This window comes from Camelus ferus, chromosome 2 (genome assembly GCF_009834535.1).
Source record: "Camelus ferus isolate YT-003-E chromosome 2, BCGSAC_Cfer_1.0, whole genome shotgun sequence".
NCBI lineage: Eukaryota > Metazoa > Chordata > Mammalia > Artiodactyla > Camelidae > Camelus > Camelus ferus.
Genome location: NC_045697.1, coordinates 56,363,166 through 56,378,077, shown reverse-complemented (window position 1 = coordinate 56,378,077; position 14,912 = coordinate 56,363,166). Strand labels below are relative to the sequence as shown.

The 14,912-nt window shown below is 33.0% G+C and overlaps 1 protein-coding gene across 5 annotated transcripts in view; it reads right to left on the bottom strand.

Moving 5' to 3' along the window:
• Positions 1-5,154: 5,154 nt before the first annotated feature.
• The window catches only part of EPHA5 (EPH receptor A5), a 313,192-nt gene continuing 303,434 nt past the window's right edge, over positions 5,155-14,912 (bottom strand). For all 5 annotated transcript variants that reach the window (XM_032459293.1, XM_032459303.1, XM_032459295.1 and 2 more), the window contains one exon: positions 5,155-9,761. In XM_032459293.1, coding sequence (XP_032315184.1) covers positions 9,656-9,761 — 106 coding nt within the window. In that variant the 3' untranslated portion in view covers positions 5,155-9,655. The remainder of the gene's footprint in view (positions 9,762-14,912) is intronic.

The following is a 14,912-nucleotide window of genomic DNA, read 5'->3' as shown; positions in this document are numbered from 1 at the left end:
AAGCTGCTTGTTACACACTTTGTTTTTTTCTCAGAAAAGCTCCATTTCCCCAGTCTGCTGCCTTCTTTGACTTAGAATATTCAAAGAGTAATTCTGTAACTTTTAATATCAAATGGCACATTCACCAGGGCAATAATTTTTGTTTTACTGTTTTATTCAGTGAACCCTTATTTTAGGGCCATATCCTAAGTATCAGAAAATAATGCAATATAATGCACAGTTCAAAGAGAGTGAATTTGAGTAATTTGTTTTTATTTGTCTTAGGGACCACTCAGCTCTGTCCAGCTGCATCATAATTGTGCTAGTGCGCTGGTCTCCAGGCAAAGCAGGCGTGAGTATGGATGAATCATTCAGATATAATACCACTGATACGACCCAGAGGGGATATATTCTTGTCACTGTTTTCCCACAGTAACACTGGTTGAGAAAATACAGCATTCTTATAGTTAACTTGAGGAGTGTTCACACAAATGACAATTCACTCTCAGAATTACCATGTGGTAGTAGTAATAATGCCTACCAGGTAAGAGAGTTCCATGGTCACACGTCTGGAGACTCATTGAACTAAACTTATTAGTTGAGGCTTTGTATTTCTAAAATGTTTTGTGATGCTCCAATAGAGAATAATATAAGCAAAGTTTTCAAAACCTATTTGAAGTCGACCTTCGAACCATTTTTTTTTTTTTTTCATATAGAACAAGGAGCATTTATTTGTTGGAAACTTTCTTTTTGTGTTATGGACAATCAGGACCATGTGCTTTGATGGAACTGAAGGGACAGTTCATGAATAAACATGAGGGACATTCATCAAATCTTGAGAAAGATCTGTGCTTCCCCACAGACATTAGATCCTAATTTCTTGTCCCTTCTTCAGCATTAACAAAGCGAAGGACTGAGAAATCTGCCACATATCTGTCCTGAAAACACACTGAGGCTGCACATTTCTGAAATATTTTCTTTGATATTAATACTCATTATAACTGTATTTCACATACTTGTAGAGAAAAAAACGGATGATTGAAAAACATTTGTTCTTTGGTCTGACCGCCATACTTGATGTGGTTAGAGCTGTTACCACTCCAGGGAGCACGCAGTAAATCAGTTTACTTTATCCTTATATCAGAGTGAAAACCCTTCAAGGTTTATCCTTTCAAATGACTGTGACTAAATTTTTTATTATCTTGAAAAAATATTTTCAGTATAATCCAAATCAATTTGTTTGCTGACATGGTTTCAGAGCACCGTGGGGTATGTCTATTTATTTGGACAAAAGATCAGTTAATCTGATGCCTTCTAAATTTTTCTTTCACGATTCAAAATTATACTATGTTACAAAATTTTGGATAAAAATATGCTGTATGTTTATAATTGATTGCTCAACGGTGTAAGAGTCCTATTAAATCCCCACCATAAAAATGTATACAATAAAGTATCAAGCAAGAGTGTCTCTTTGGTTCTGGGTGATATATTTAATTTTCTAGGCTACATTTCCTACTCAGTATGATCTTTGAATTTTTCTTATTTTTTCTACATTTGCTGGTAATATATCCTGAGAAATATTCAATCTGAAACTAATAACATTTTACAAGTTTTAGATGGATCTGAGGGCAAACAAAATTTAAAATATAAATTTTGGATATCTACTTTGTCAACTACATATAAGGTAGTATCTTCTATTGGGAGTATGGAATAAAATATAAATTGTGTTGCAGGTAAGGAAGTCAGTTTGGGATATGCTGATTTTAAAATGCATACATTACAGCCAGTTGGAGAGTTTTAGTAAAAATGTATACACATGGAGCTATATTTTGGGAGAAAGATAGGCATTGAAGATTCAGTATGGAATTCCATTCCCACACATGTTAAAATTGAAGATTTGTGAGTTGACGCAACTTCCAAGGGAAAGTATACAGCATGGGATTGAAAGGGTACTAAAGACACAATCCTGCAATTTCACTATTTAAAAGGAAGGCAGAATAATAAAAGATAGAGGAAATGACTGAAGATAAATGAGCAGAAATATAGGCAAAGCAAGAAAGACTGAGTTCTTGGATGCCAAGAAAGGGGGGATATATGAGGTAGACATAAAATCAAAAGGAACTTTTTAATGTTATTAAGATGCTCGTCAAGATGAGAATAGAGGAACTGAGGAAAGAAAGTCAATAAAATATGCCATCAGGTCCAAGGGCCACAGGGGGCACATTTAAACACTTGTGTACTTTTAAATAATGACAGAAAAAAATAACACCAACACACTGTTCTGCTTTATCTATGTAAACTCTGTCTCAGAATAACTAAATAGTTGATCAAGGGAAATTAATTTTTATAAAAGTGGTATAGCAATTAAATGGAGAAAGAATGATGAAAATCACCACTTGAAATTATTAAATGGATAACAATTTGGCCATGATCATCAGTTGCTGTTAACATCATAGAAAGATAGCTTGACTTTAAGTGTGTACTAACGCAAGTACCTATGATTTTTTAAAAAAATCAAACCTGAATCTGACTCACCTGAATCTATAAGCCCAACTGTGAATTTACAGGAAATAAAAGGAATATTTGGATACTGATTCAAGGGAACTGTAAAAAAAAAAAAAAAAAGACATAATAAACAGGGAAATACTGGTTGGATATTTGAAAATATTTTAAAAGATTGTGAAATTTTAGGTAGTGCAGTAGTACTATGCTTATATTTTAAAAAATCTATTTTGGAGATACACACTGAAATATTTATTTATGAAGTGATACAGTAACTGGCATTTTTTTTTTTTTAATCTGAGAGAGGAAAGAGTCTGTGGAATTACATACAAAACAAGATTGGCATTGGTTTGATAATTTTCAAAGCTGGCTTATATGTACAAGGGAATTTATTAACATTTTATCAAATTTTATATGTTTGAAAGTTTTGATAACATTAACTTAAAACGAATATAGAGTGAGAGGAATGAGTGTAGTGAAATTAATAAAAGGAAGAAATAAGAATGTTAAGGTAACTCATGTTTCAACAGTGAGGAAATGGTAGAGTAGGATGAATAAAGATACACAACATTTACTGAAGTTATTATGTGGTGGGCATTATGTGGTGGGTACTTTCCTCTAGTTCCATATTCTTACAGTCTTATAACAGTCGTATTATTTCCTCATTTAATAGATAAGGAACTGGAAGCAGGGATGTTAAATGGCTTGCCTGGGATCACACAACAATTAAGTGACAGCAGGATAGGACACGGTGGCTCCAGGCAGCCACAGTGCTACGTGCTCCCTCACATAGATGTGCAGGGTAAGGTAAAGGGAGCCACGGAGACTGAAGCTGAGGATATTCAAGGGCAGATTCCACAACATGTGGGGAAAAGAGCATCACCTGGAACTCCGAGGCAAGGGTTAACGTTAAAAGAGAGAAGGGATAATGAGTTAGGGGATATGATGCAAATCACTTAACTTGCATGGGTTCCATTTCCTCCTTTGTTCAAAAGAAAAATAGAGTAAAAGTCTTACTCAAAGAACTCTTGTGAGGATTGAATGAAAATTTTTACTTTCTGGAAACTAAAGATCACTAAGAAACTTCAAGTTGACATTAATCCCAACATACTAGTATTTTTCACAGTCAACTATTAAGAAAACTAGAGGGATGATTTAAGAACTAATAACTCTTGCTGTGAAAAAAAATTTCATCCATATTTCAGTATTTTTGCCAACTTCATTCCAATTCATTATTTTTATCTGCTAAATTCAAGTAAAAATACATTTAGTATTTTATATAAAACTCTGCTTAATTTGAATGACTACTGTGGATTTTCATTAACATCAACTTATTTTACTTTCAATAATAATAATTTGGCAGTGAATCACCTGTAGACTTGAAAGTTTCATAATTAAAGTTCAGAAATCACAGTTTGAATTAAGTAATATATATTTATGACAATTTTCTAACCTTGCAGTTGAGAAAACTCTGACATATACTAGAAAAATATACTGCATTAGATTGTGCTGTGACTCAGTGGTAGATCACAAATAAGAAAAATTATTCTCAACTCCCAAAGTCTGGCTTATTCTGAAAACTGAATATGTTAGGAATGTATCAGTCAGACCCTGGTTCCCACCCAAGGTTTACATTTTTTCTCATTAACCTTCAGTTCTTACATCAATTAAATTAGGTTGGCTGAAATAAATCCATTATCTAGATAGCATGGTGTGGAATCAGAATAGTGTGGTAAAAATTTCATGCTTTTGGTCTCAAATAACTGTGGATTTAATCCTACCTTTAATGAGAAGTCGGGCCTTGGGCAATTTCTTAACAGTTTTGAGTCATGGTTTCCTCCTCAATAAAGCAGAGACAATAAAGTGTATCTCAAAAATAAGTGTGAAAAATTCTAACACAAAATAGTGTGTTTTTGTTAAATGTGAACTTTTTACCACCACCTCATCCCTCCTACCTGGTCAAGAGCGCCTATCGGATTGGGCGACAGTCCTGTTTATCACAGTCTTTACTCTGTGGCAAAGCAAGAGCAAGAACAGTCTACTTGCTGAAAGAATTCCATCTTTACATGAGAGTAAAAAGCAAATACCCTTGTAATAGTGATTTTATACACAAAGGAGTTATGGATAATTTCCATAGGCATAGTGATGTCACTTTTTATGAATATAAATGCAAACAAAATACAAATATGATTCATTTCCGTGAATACAGCAGATTATTGGTTGGCTATTCTCTTTATAAAAGGAGACCATTATGGCACCATACACAAAGGAGAGGGAGCGTTTGTGCTTAACAACATCCCTTCCTGTAAGAATGAAACTCTTCACCCCAGGCCACCAGCAGAGGCTTGTTGATGAGAAAGTCATAGGAAAGTCTCTTTTTGTAGACAGTACAGTTTCTTGGTTATTTTTTTTCAAGTAATGTTGTATAACACTGTCACAAATAAACTTCTAATTAGGTTTCACATAATTATGCTAGTGTCCTACAATCTCAGTATAGAACTCCAGTTGCAAAACCATATTTGAATGCAAAGATTCATGAATATGTTTTTGAGGAAACTGGATGTTAATTGCAGTTTAAATATTTTGCAAATTCCAATATTTTTATCAGAAGGAACCAAAATCATTATACAAAGAGTCTAAGTTTAAAATCTTTAGGGAAGGGTCAAGTATGACAATTGGAATTAACTGTATTCAAAGTCTTTTTTTTTATTTTCTGAAAAAATATAAAATTTCGTATCTTACACTACAAAAACATGTACACAAACCAAATGCACATAGAGCTTCAAATGGGGAAAAAATACAGAAATGCTGATTCTTCCTTGAATTAACACTGAGGCAGGGACTTGAGATGTCCCCATGCCTAACAGAGAATAAGATTCGTTATACAGCTGCTTCTGACCTGCCTGAAACGAAAACATTTCAATAAACAGATTAACAAATGACTGAGTCTAGCTTTTAATTCTTTATAAATGAAATTTACACACTTTAAAATAAGTAATTGTAAAACTATAGCAGTCTAAATATGCACAAACATTTTGACCACTGAAACTTCTACTGATAATATAGCCCAGCTTGAATAAACATGACATATTTTGCCACCTTCAATTTTTTTCATTTACATTTAAAAGAGACAAATGACATTTGATTCTGATTATTATAAACGGACTCTTTTTTTTTTTTAAGGAATTGGTGTCTTCTCCTAAGCAATAATTATGTGGTCATTTTGAACAAGAACATTCAATCATTTATGTGTTAAAAGACTTTTTCATAAATGAACAAGAAATAAAAAGAAACTTCTTATCTATTTCTGCTTTGATACATTACTATATAATTAACAGCATAATAGAGAAAAATATTCAATGTAACCAGCTGTGCTACAGAGTTGAAAAAATGATGACTAGTTATTAATTTCAAATAAAACTAGCACTTTGTTTATTCATTATCATCATCATCATCTTATTGTACCTACTTCTTAATTTATTTTGAGGTTAAACATCTGGCAGGACATAAGCAAAGACAATTTACTATCATATTTAGCTTTCTTTCTTCTTATTTTCAGAAGGAACAAAATGAGAAAAGGATCTTATTCCACTATGCAACATCATACATCTAGTAAATTTCTAACATCTGACTCAAATGGCTTTTGCCATTCAATGCACAATTACAGCCCAAAATTTCTTCCACAGGTAAATATCTCTGCTTGTGCTTCTGAAAACCCACTTTAAATGGGAGAAAGAATGGTGTTAAAAAAATCTTTAACTTTCACGTGGAGGTTAGATAGCAGACATGCAAATACACTAAGTGCTCAACTGATATTAATTTTCCATTTTAAACTTGAGATAGGAAACTATTTCTTCATCATTGCACACTGGTTAAAACTCTTCTACATACTGAGTTAAGGATGTTCTGCATTGTTTTGGCAACTCTGAAACTACTAATGCTGGCCACATTAAAGTTTAGATAGAATATTGGAATATAATTTTTACAGTTATCCTACAACTTTAGAACACTGACTTAGTGAATCAAATACAAGAAATAAAAGACCATGCACATTCATTTTTTTAAATGGGAAAAATCAAAGTTTTTACATTTTTACATACAATTCATACATTTCAATGGCCAAGAAGAATAACTATATGTCATGAGAAAATGGCGAGATTAGGAAACAAATTATAATTGATAGAAGTAGTAATTGAGTGACTTCAACAGGTGTCAGTAAGTTGAAAATTACTCCTTGCTTGTGCCTATTTTTCTAAGTTAAACGCCGAGAAAGACTTATGCCCTAAAGGTATTGCTACTAATAGTTAAAATAACATTATGTTTAATTTGACAAATCCATCTTTCGTACTAAAATTACTGAATCTATATTTTATTTTTAGTTGTCTGGTAGGTGACAATATGAAGCAAGAGGATAAGAAATCACACAATCAAGATTTGTCAAACCTTGCCCCGGATCACTGCCTCACTGCATATCGTAAAAGCTGCCTGTCTCTTTATTCCACTTCTCACATTCATAGATGAGATTGGCACTTCCCAATTGGTGACATATCCAGTGGTGAACACATGTTTTTGAAAGGAAATCTTTCCTCTTTTGGGGCGGAGGAATACCTCTTCTCAAATCATATGGACATTCCTTAGAAAATTCTCAACCAAAGTGAGATATGGATGAAAGCTATGTGTCTGTTTAACTTTCATCTCAATCTACTGTCCAAAATATACACCAAAGCTGCAAAGGAAGCAAATAAATTGAATCCAAATTAAGTTATAATGTTCTTTAGTGAAAAAGAGGAAATCTATACTGTAACTTCAAATTTTAATCACTCCAACATACTCCATCCATCCTGACCTCCCAATCATCTTTGAACATGTAAGTCTGGAAAACAACTTAAATATATTTATGATGTATAAGTATTGTGGCCAGTCTGTCAGCTCTAAAATTTACGATAGCTTCTCTTAAATCAATAAATCTATTCTTAATTTGAAGTTTCTCAATTGTTAGATTTGATTGGTTTTTACAAAATTCAATAAATGCAACACAATCTCCAACTATTTTGTACAAAAGAAATTAGTTTAGTTACTTTTATGCTTCCTGAAATGAACAAATGCATCTTTAATCATGGTGATGCCTGTTTACTTGTGATTTTATCAAGACAAAGTTAAATCCATCTCTCTCTGTTTTCTATGGGAACGTCAGTTAACAGAGTATACTAGCATTTAGTTTGTGTGGATTCCTTGTTACACTATAGACCCAATAAGGAATTATACCCCTAATTGGACAAGACTCAATATAGCATTTGCAAATTGTTTTAAACATTTTCTTTTCCTTTCCCCCCACCCTCATTCTTTAGTAAAGAGCTACTTAAGTAAAAAGTGGACAGAGTAGAAGTTATGTCCCCAAAGTTTCTTCTTGTATATGCTAACATTCAACTGAAACAGGTGCTTGGGAAAGAGAGAGGGAGTACCAACAATATAGTGCAGGTATATTCCCTATGGATGTCCCTGATGCAGGCTACTCCAATACACTACTGCCATTGATAATCGTAAGTAGGCTGTATTTTGTTTACATGCTGTGCTCCTTGAATAATCATGTCATTCCATAATTTATACAGTGTAATAATACAAAAAACTTGGTTATTTCACCAAGGAGCTCAGTTTTGTTCAAGTTCTAATAAACTGTTTAATTTGTACCACAAATGTCAGTCTTCACCAAGGGTGGTATATAGAATGTTTGTAGGACATATATTTCTTAATAAGGCCAATTAAATAATACTTTGGATTGGCTCATCAAAACAGAGTCAATTTGATATAGCTGAACACAAGATGAAATTATCAAATGAATAAACAACAAATAAAAATTGTCAAGTCTTGATATAGAGACAATTCTAAAGGGAAAAAAATATACATATTTGTCATCATTCCATTGCTGCTTTAGTATCAAAATTTCTAGAGCTGAGCAACAAGGGGAATGGTTACAAAGGATTAACACTTAGGGGTAACGCTTGGTGCCATGTGCTGGATTTAACAACATTAACAGAAGTCCGCACAGTTAAATCCTTCTACATCCTGCTGAAAATGTGCCCTTCGGAGTCAACTTTGCTTGACGAGATATTTTCTGGGACTCAGAAAGGTGAAATTTCTTACAGTGGTGCAAGATTAATGGCCAGAAGAACCGCATTGTCACAGATATCAGAAAGAGTTTTTAAAACGCTAAAAGGGATTTAGTCTTATAGAAATTTCCTGTTAGTGAATAAGGAGATTTAGTAGCTTTTGGACGCATGAGAGAAAAAAAAGACATGAGCCTGTGTTGAATTTTGTTTGACCACTTCCTTATTTCTCCTATTCCTATTCTACTCGGGAACACTTGTTCCAGATGTTGCTAAATGAAAACACTATTAACGTTGCAAGCAGAATGGTAATATGCATATGTGCGCGCGTGCACTCACACACACAAAACTACAACTTAAATTGATTCCTGGGTATATAGCAAATTATACAGTATATATACATTGATTACCTAGTAGTTTCTAGAAGAGCAACTAAACGTAAATTTTATAACACAGAAAAATAAATATACACCCTGTATTGAACTTGTCCTTGATCAAGCAATGTTTATACACTGGTTTCTATAACTTAACGCTGTGTAACAGCATTTAAAATTACAAAAGAAGATCTCTATTTAGAAATTATCTAACCATATTGCTCTTCAATACACTTACGTAGACAATTAAGACTTGAAGTAAACGTCAGTAAATTGCAGCTTGTGTTAGGCCACAAATGGCTATAAAATTTTCCTTTCAAGTAGATTCTTGGAAGTTTTGAAAGGGGCTGCCTTAATTCAGTCTATAAAGGTGCTATATATACTTATATATTTCCTGTATAAAATTTGTAGTAGTGAGAAGGACTTTGCTGTTGTAATATAAGATAAGGTTTAACCTCATGTTCGTATCCTACGCAGGTTACACTTGCTTCATGAAAAAATGAAGACACTGAGAGGAAGATAAAGAGATTTTAGTAAAACACTGATTACAAATTCTGTGGCTGAAACAAATGCTCTTTTAAGGTTTAGAAATCACTGAGTTTTCCCTTTTTCCCCCCTTTTTTTGTTAAAATAAATCTCAGGGCTTGTTTACAAAGTGCAGAATCATTCACTTGACGAAGTGACAATAAAAGAAAGTTACAACGGCACCATCCCGTTGACCAGCTGCACCTTCATTTCTTGAAGGCTGTTCATAATCTTCTTCTGGTGACCGACAAGAGTCACTCCAAGTCGTCTCAAATCCCTGCATGAAGAAAGCACACATTGGATGTATGTATTGATTCAATTTGTAGCATACCTCAACATTTCACGCTGGCAAAGAAGCAAACATTTTGCAGAAACTAATTAGATTACAGTCCCAATTTAGACATACAGGGTCCAATTTTCAAAAGCAGGCTCTAAAATTGTACCTGAAAATCTGTTTGCAGTCACAGAAATATTTATCACAAGAGTGATATTTATTTGCCCCCCTTTCTGGACATGATGGTTTTGGTGGCAGAGAGTGGTGAAAAACAAATTTGCATATGCTCACTGATAAATGTTTAAATTAAAGGGTACAATTTCATTGAACGGTTCTGAAAATGTGGACCTACAATATGAACAAGTACTTTTTCTTTTTGCTAAAAGAAGTAAGCATAAAATACACTTAAGAAAATTTCATAGCTAAGCAGTTAGTTGAAGACCAAACTTTTCAAATGACTCAGTCAGCACAATCATTTTATATAACAGATATCTTTAGGGGATAATAACACTCCATTGCTCTTGTAACACTTACAAATGTTTTAGTTTTTACTTGGAATCCAAAGTAGCAGCGCTTTCTTCCTTTACCAAATACATCTAGGCTCTGTCGGCATTTAGAGCATTCTGAAGAGTACACGCTATCAAGAAGTCTTTTTAACCAAGATGCTTTAATATTGCTTCTTTTAAACAATCCTATTATTCAAAAGGAAGTTACAAATGTTTAGTTTCCTCAACTCAAGGAGCTCAAGGCCAGTGCTCATGGTTTTTAAATGTTATTTCACAGGATGCTCAGGAATTCTATTTTCCCAAAATATGCACTTGGCAAATATAATGATGCAGGAATGTTTGACAAATGATAACATTAATTATAAAAAAAGAGCAGGAGAAATTCAAGATTTTTAAATGACAAAGATGTTTACTATGTTAGATTTCTTTAGATAATTACTCTATTGAACACATTATGTGAAAAGTAGAATATTTTTGCACTTAGTAAATGTATTTATTTCAGATAGTTTTGGAATTCTTTAGAATTGGATACAATGACACTAGGATCATAACATGTAAAATTGAATAGCTTTGGAAGTTCAAAGAAATCTTAATTATCAGAGTGTAAAAATTAAATAAATGGGTATTTAAGCTCCATATGTATTAGTATTGGAAATAATTGTCTATTTAAATAATATCTTAGGTGTCCTTTTCTTTTTATGCTCTCAATTTTTTATGAGAGTTTTAGCAAATGGCAAATCACTAAAAAAAAAGCAATGGATACCAATGGTGGAAGCATATTTCTTTCTTAAAATGTAAATATTGAACATTAAACTTAGAAGTTATTAAACACCAGAGTACCAAATAAAAAATAATAATGGTAGGTTCAGAAGACAATCATCAGCAAAACTTAAAAACCACTAAAATTTCAGTTTGAAAACAAAATCAACATTGTTAGTTATGAATAGAGTATAAAATAACTAATTACAAGCTAACACAGGAATAAAAAAAGCTTGGGTTCAATCTTGTGTCTTTTCAATGAAATCAGGGCCTTGCCCTGTTAACATCACTGCCTGGATAATTTTTTGTTGTAGGGGCGACCCTGTGCATTGTAGGACATCTAGCAGCATCCCTGACCTCTTCCCAGTAAATACCAGAAGTGCTGTGCAGCCCCTGGCCCTTTGTTGTGACAAGATGTCTCCAGACATTGCCAAATGTCCCGAGTGGAAAATTTTCCACTCATTGAGAACCACTGCTATAAATATAAAAATAGGTGACAAGACTTCTTCTTGGTATATGCTAGGAAAATATATAACCTTATGATACAGATATTTGTTAATCTCCTTTTATGGATGAGGACACAAGGTCTTAGAGAACTTAAATCCCTTGGCTAAATACCACAGCTAGTCTTAGCAAAGCTGGGACTAAAACCAGGAACCTGAGACAAAAGTCCATACTCTTAATTTCTCATTTCTCTGAGATATAATTTTGAGCAAAGAACTTTAAATTGCATGCAATTATCTATTCATCTGCAAAATGAGAACTCTGTAGATAAAACATCAAATGTCCAAAATTCTAAAAGAAAGAAGGTATCTAATGAAGGAAACCCAACATATACATCTTTGACTGAAGCTATGGTAACCTAATCTATACTTCAGGGCAATTTCAGTTATGGGCCAGCTAATACTCTCATGTTTCCACATGTAACTTTTGCATCATGAAGAACTGTGAAGATATGGGCATTCACGGATGCTCACTACCAGACTTTGGACCTAAGTCAGGAGAAGAGAGACTAAAATTTCTTATCCTGAGAGAAATCTACTAGAGAATGTAAATAATTAGTACTTGAAATGAAGGTTAAAACATATGCTTTATTGTATGCTTTATAAACCCACAAGTGACCCTGACAAATTCAAGTTTGAAAGTACTGATTTAACATATACGTACTTACACTGCACAATTCAAATGGCTAATCCAATTATTACGAATGAGTTTTTGGAAATAGCTATTACAGTTTATCCTGAAAGATCTGAAGAAATTTTATAGGTTTTTCTCGCTCACACAGCAATGATTCTGCATATACAATACAAAAACATGAAGTGTGTGCGCGTGTGTGTGTGTGTGTGTGTCCCATATTCCAACTCTTGGTTGTTTTGTCCAACTCCTATTAGATCACTAGTTTGGTTTATTTTTGTTTCCACTGTCTTGTTATTATATTACATGTAAACGTAACTTCATTCTTTGAAAATAACTTGACCATAAGAGTCTCGTTCAGTGCTTTGAGAATTTAATTTTTTTGTGACATATATATCATGCTAAAGAATGAATGTTTTAGATAAACAACAGGGTTCTCCTGGATAGCACTGGGAACTATATTCAATATCTTGTAATGGCCTATGAGAAAGAATAGGAAAAGGAATATATATGCATATATATAACTGAATCACTATGCTGTGTACCAGAAATTAACAGAACATTGTAAATTGACTGAACTTTAATAAAACTTTTTTTTTTTAAAAAGAAGGAATGTTTTGAGGAATTGTATTTGATTAACAAACACAGTTATAGAGTTTGTGTTTATAGACAAATAAAACCTGTCCTTCAGAACATTTCATATTTCTAGATTTTAAGTTAAATTTATTTAAATTTTCCCAAATGTAAAATTTTATTTCAGGGTCAGCTTATGATCTGATTGTCCTAAGATTCATATGGAAGGTCAGGCCTCTGGACTTCTCTGTCTTTCCATCCCCCTTCTTCTTCCACCTCACTTCCCACCTCTACCTCTCTTTCCATGGGATAAACAGAATTATAAACATACAGCATTGAGTTTTACATACTGTCATAAATTATGTGTCTTTAATGGAATGCTGCTGTTTTTTAATTCTGACCTGTCATTTCAAAAGCTGTCAAATTAATATGAAGAGATTTAGAAAACAGCATGACCATAATGCATGAAATGTACATATAACTTTATACAATGTGATTATCAGTGAAGAAGTGGGAGAGAAATAAGATCATTTATGCAAGTTAAACTTGTTCTCAGCAGCAAAGTAGTTTCTTTAAGAATCCCATTTATATTTTTCTAATGAAATTATGAATGAGAATTAAAATGGTATTAGAAAAATGTTTCTAGTAAAGGTTAACTTTATTCTAATATTGATAGATGCATTAAAGTATTTTCTTTTATGTTGTTGTCTTACTTTTTTGTGATTTCCAACAATGTCCACTTTATTCCTTAAAGTACATATTAAATGGTCAATTTAGCAGTAATAGTGTGAGAGAAATTTGATAAAAATTAAATATTTTACATTTCATGCTGAAGGTGCTGCTCTATTTACAATGATTTTTGAAAAGAAAATTGAAAATGTCTTAAGATGTGCTATTTTACTCATTTCATTTTTCTATATAGGAATTTTTATAGCTAGGCAAAATTTGAGGTGTGTCCCCTTTCCAAATATACTAATTTTACCATGACCACGTGTAATCTTAAGTAATACCCAAAGCCAATTTTAATGGTGATAAACTATTTTTCAGCATAGGCTTATGAATCTAAACATGATAAGAATCATATTGTTACATAAAAAGTAATTTGAGTTTTGTCAACAAGGCACACTTAGTTTTAGAAAAGCTGCCAAAATAATGAATTGCCATTGTTGTGATGACATTTCAGCATTTTTTCAAGTGCTATTCCATAATATTAAATAATGAAAAACACTGCTTTATGGTGTTAAAATGGCAGAATGAAAAGTAGGGTATAACAAGAGGTGTTTAATTGATGTTGCAGCCAACTCTTGATTATTCAGGATGCCATACATCCATTTGGAGGGGAATCGCTCCCTTACTCATCCTTCTCCCTTCTGCTTTACACGCCGTTTAGCCAGATCACTGGTATTTAGCCCCACCGACACTGGCTGGATAGAAGAAGGGAGAGTAGAGATTAATGAATATTCACTAAATTGCAGTGTTTATTCTTTTTGTCAGAGTTTTATCACATAGTTATATGTTTAGAATTTTGGGGTTCACTTAGAAGAATCCTGATAATCATTATACATGTACTGTACAAGATAAATATATATACATACATTTATATATATCTACATTTGGCCAAAGAAGACTTAACTGTGACCTGGTCATGATTTTCAATGGATGAGAACTTGTGGGAGTTAGACTACAAGCTTTAGCTTAACTATGCAGAACACAGAGGATAATAAGTACTCCTATGCGTATTTTAAGTGTACAATAAATTATGCATAATGACTTTATTAGTAATTTAGATTTTATTTAAATTAGTGTGCACAAAGTTTGGCTCTAGATATGTGACACTTTCCTTTTCATATTTTAAGACCCCATTTTAGTAAATGATTACTATTAGGAAACTCTTCAGCTTACACACAATTGGTATAACATTTAAATTCACTGGATTTGGCTCCCTTTGTGAATAATCAAAAGTTGACAGTACTAGTGTGACACAAGGTTTAAAAAGCAGCTGTAATACTGTTCTTTATTCAGATCTTTGGATTCAATTCGCAACTCACCTCAAACTCACAGTTTCCCCTGTCCATAACTCACTGCACTTAAACCCCATAGTACAGGTTGAGCCATTACTGCTACAATAATTGTTCTAATATGAATACCGAACACAGAATAGCAATGCTTAGGCATAGAGAAC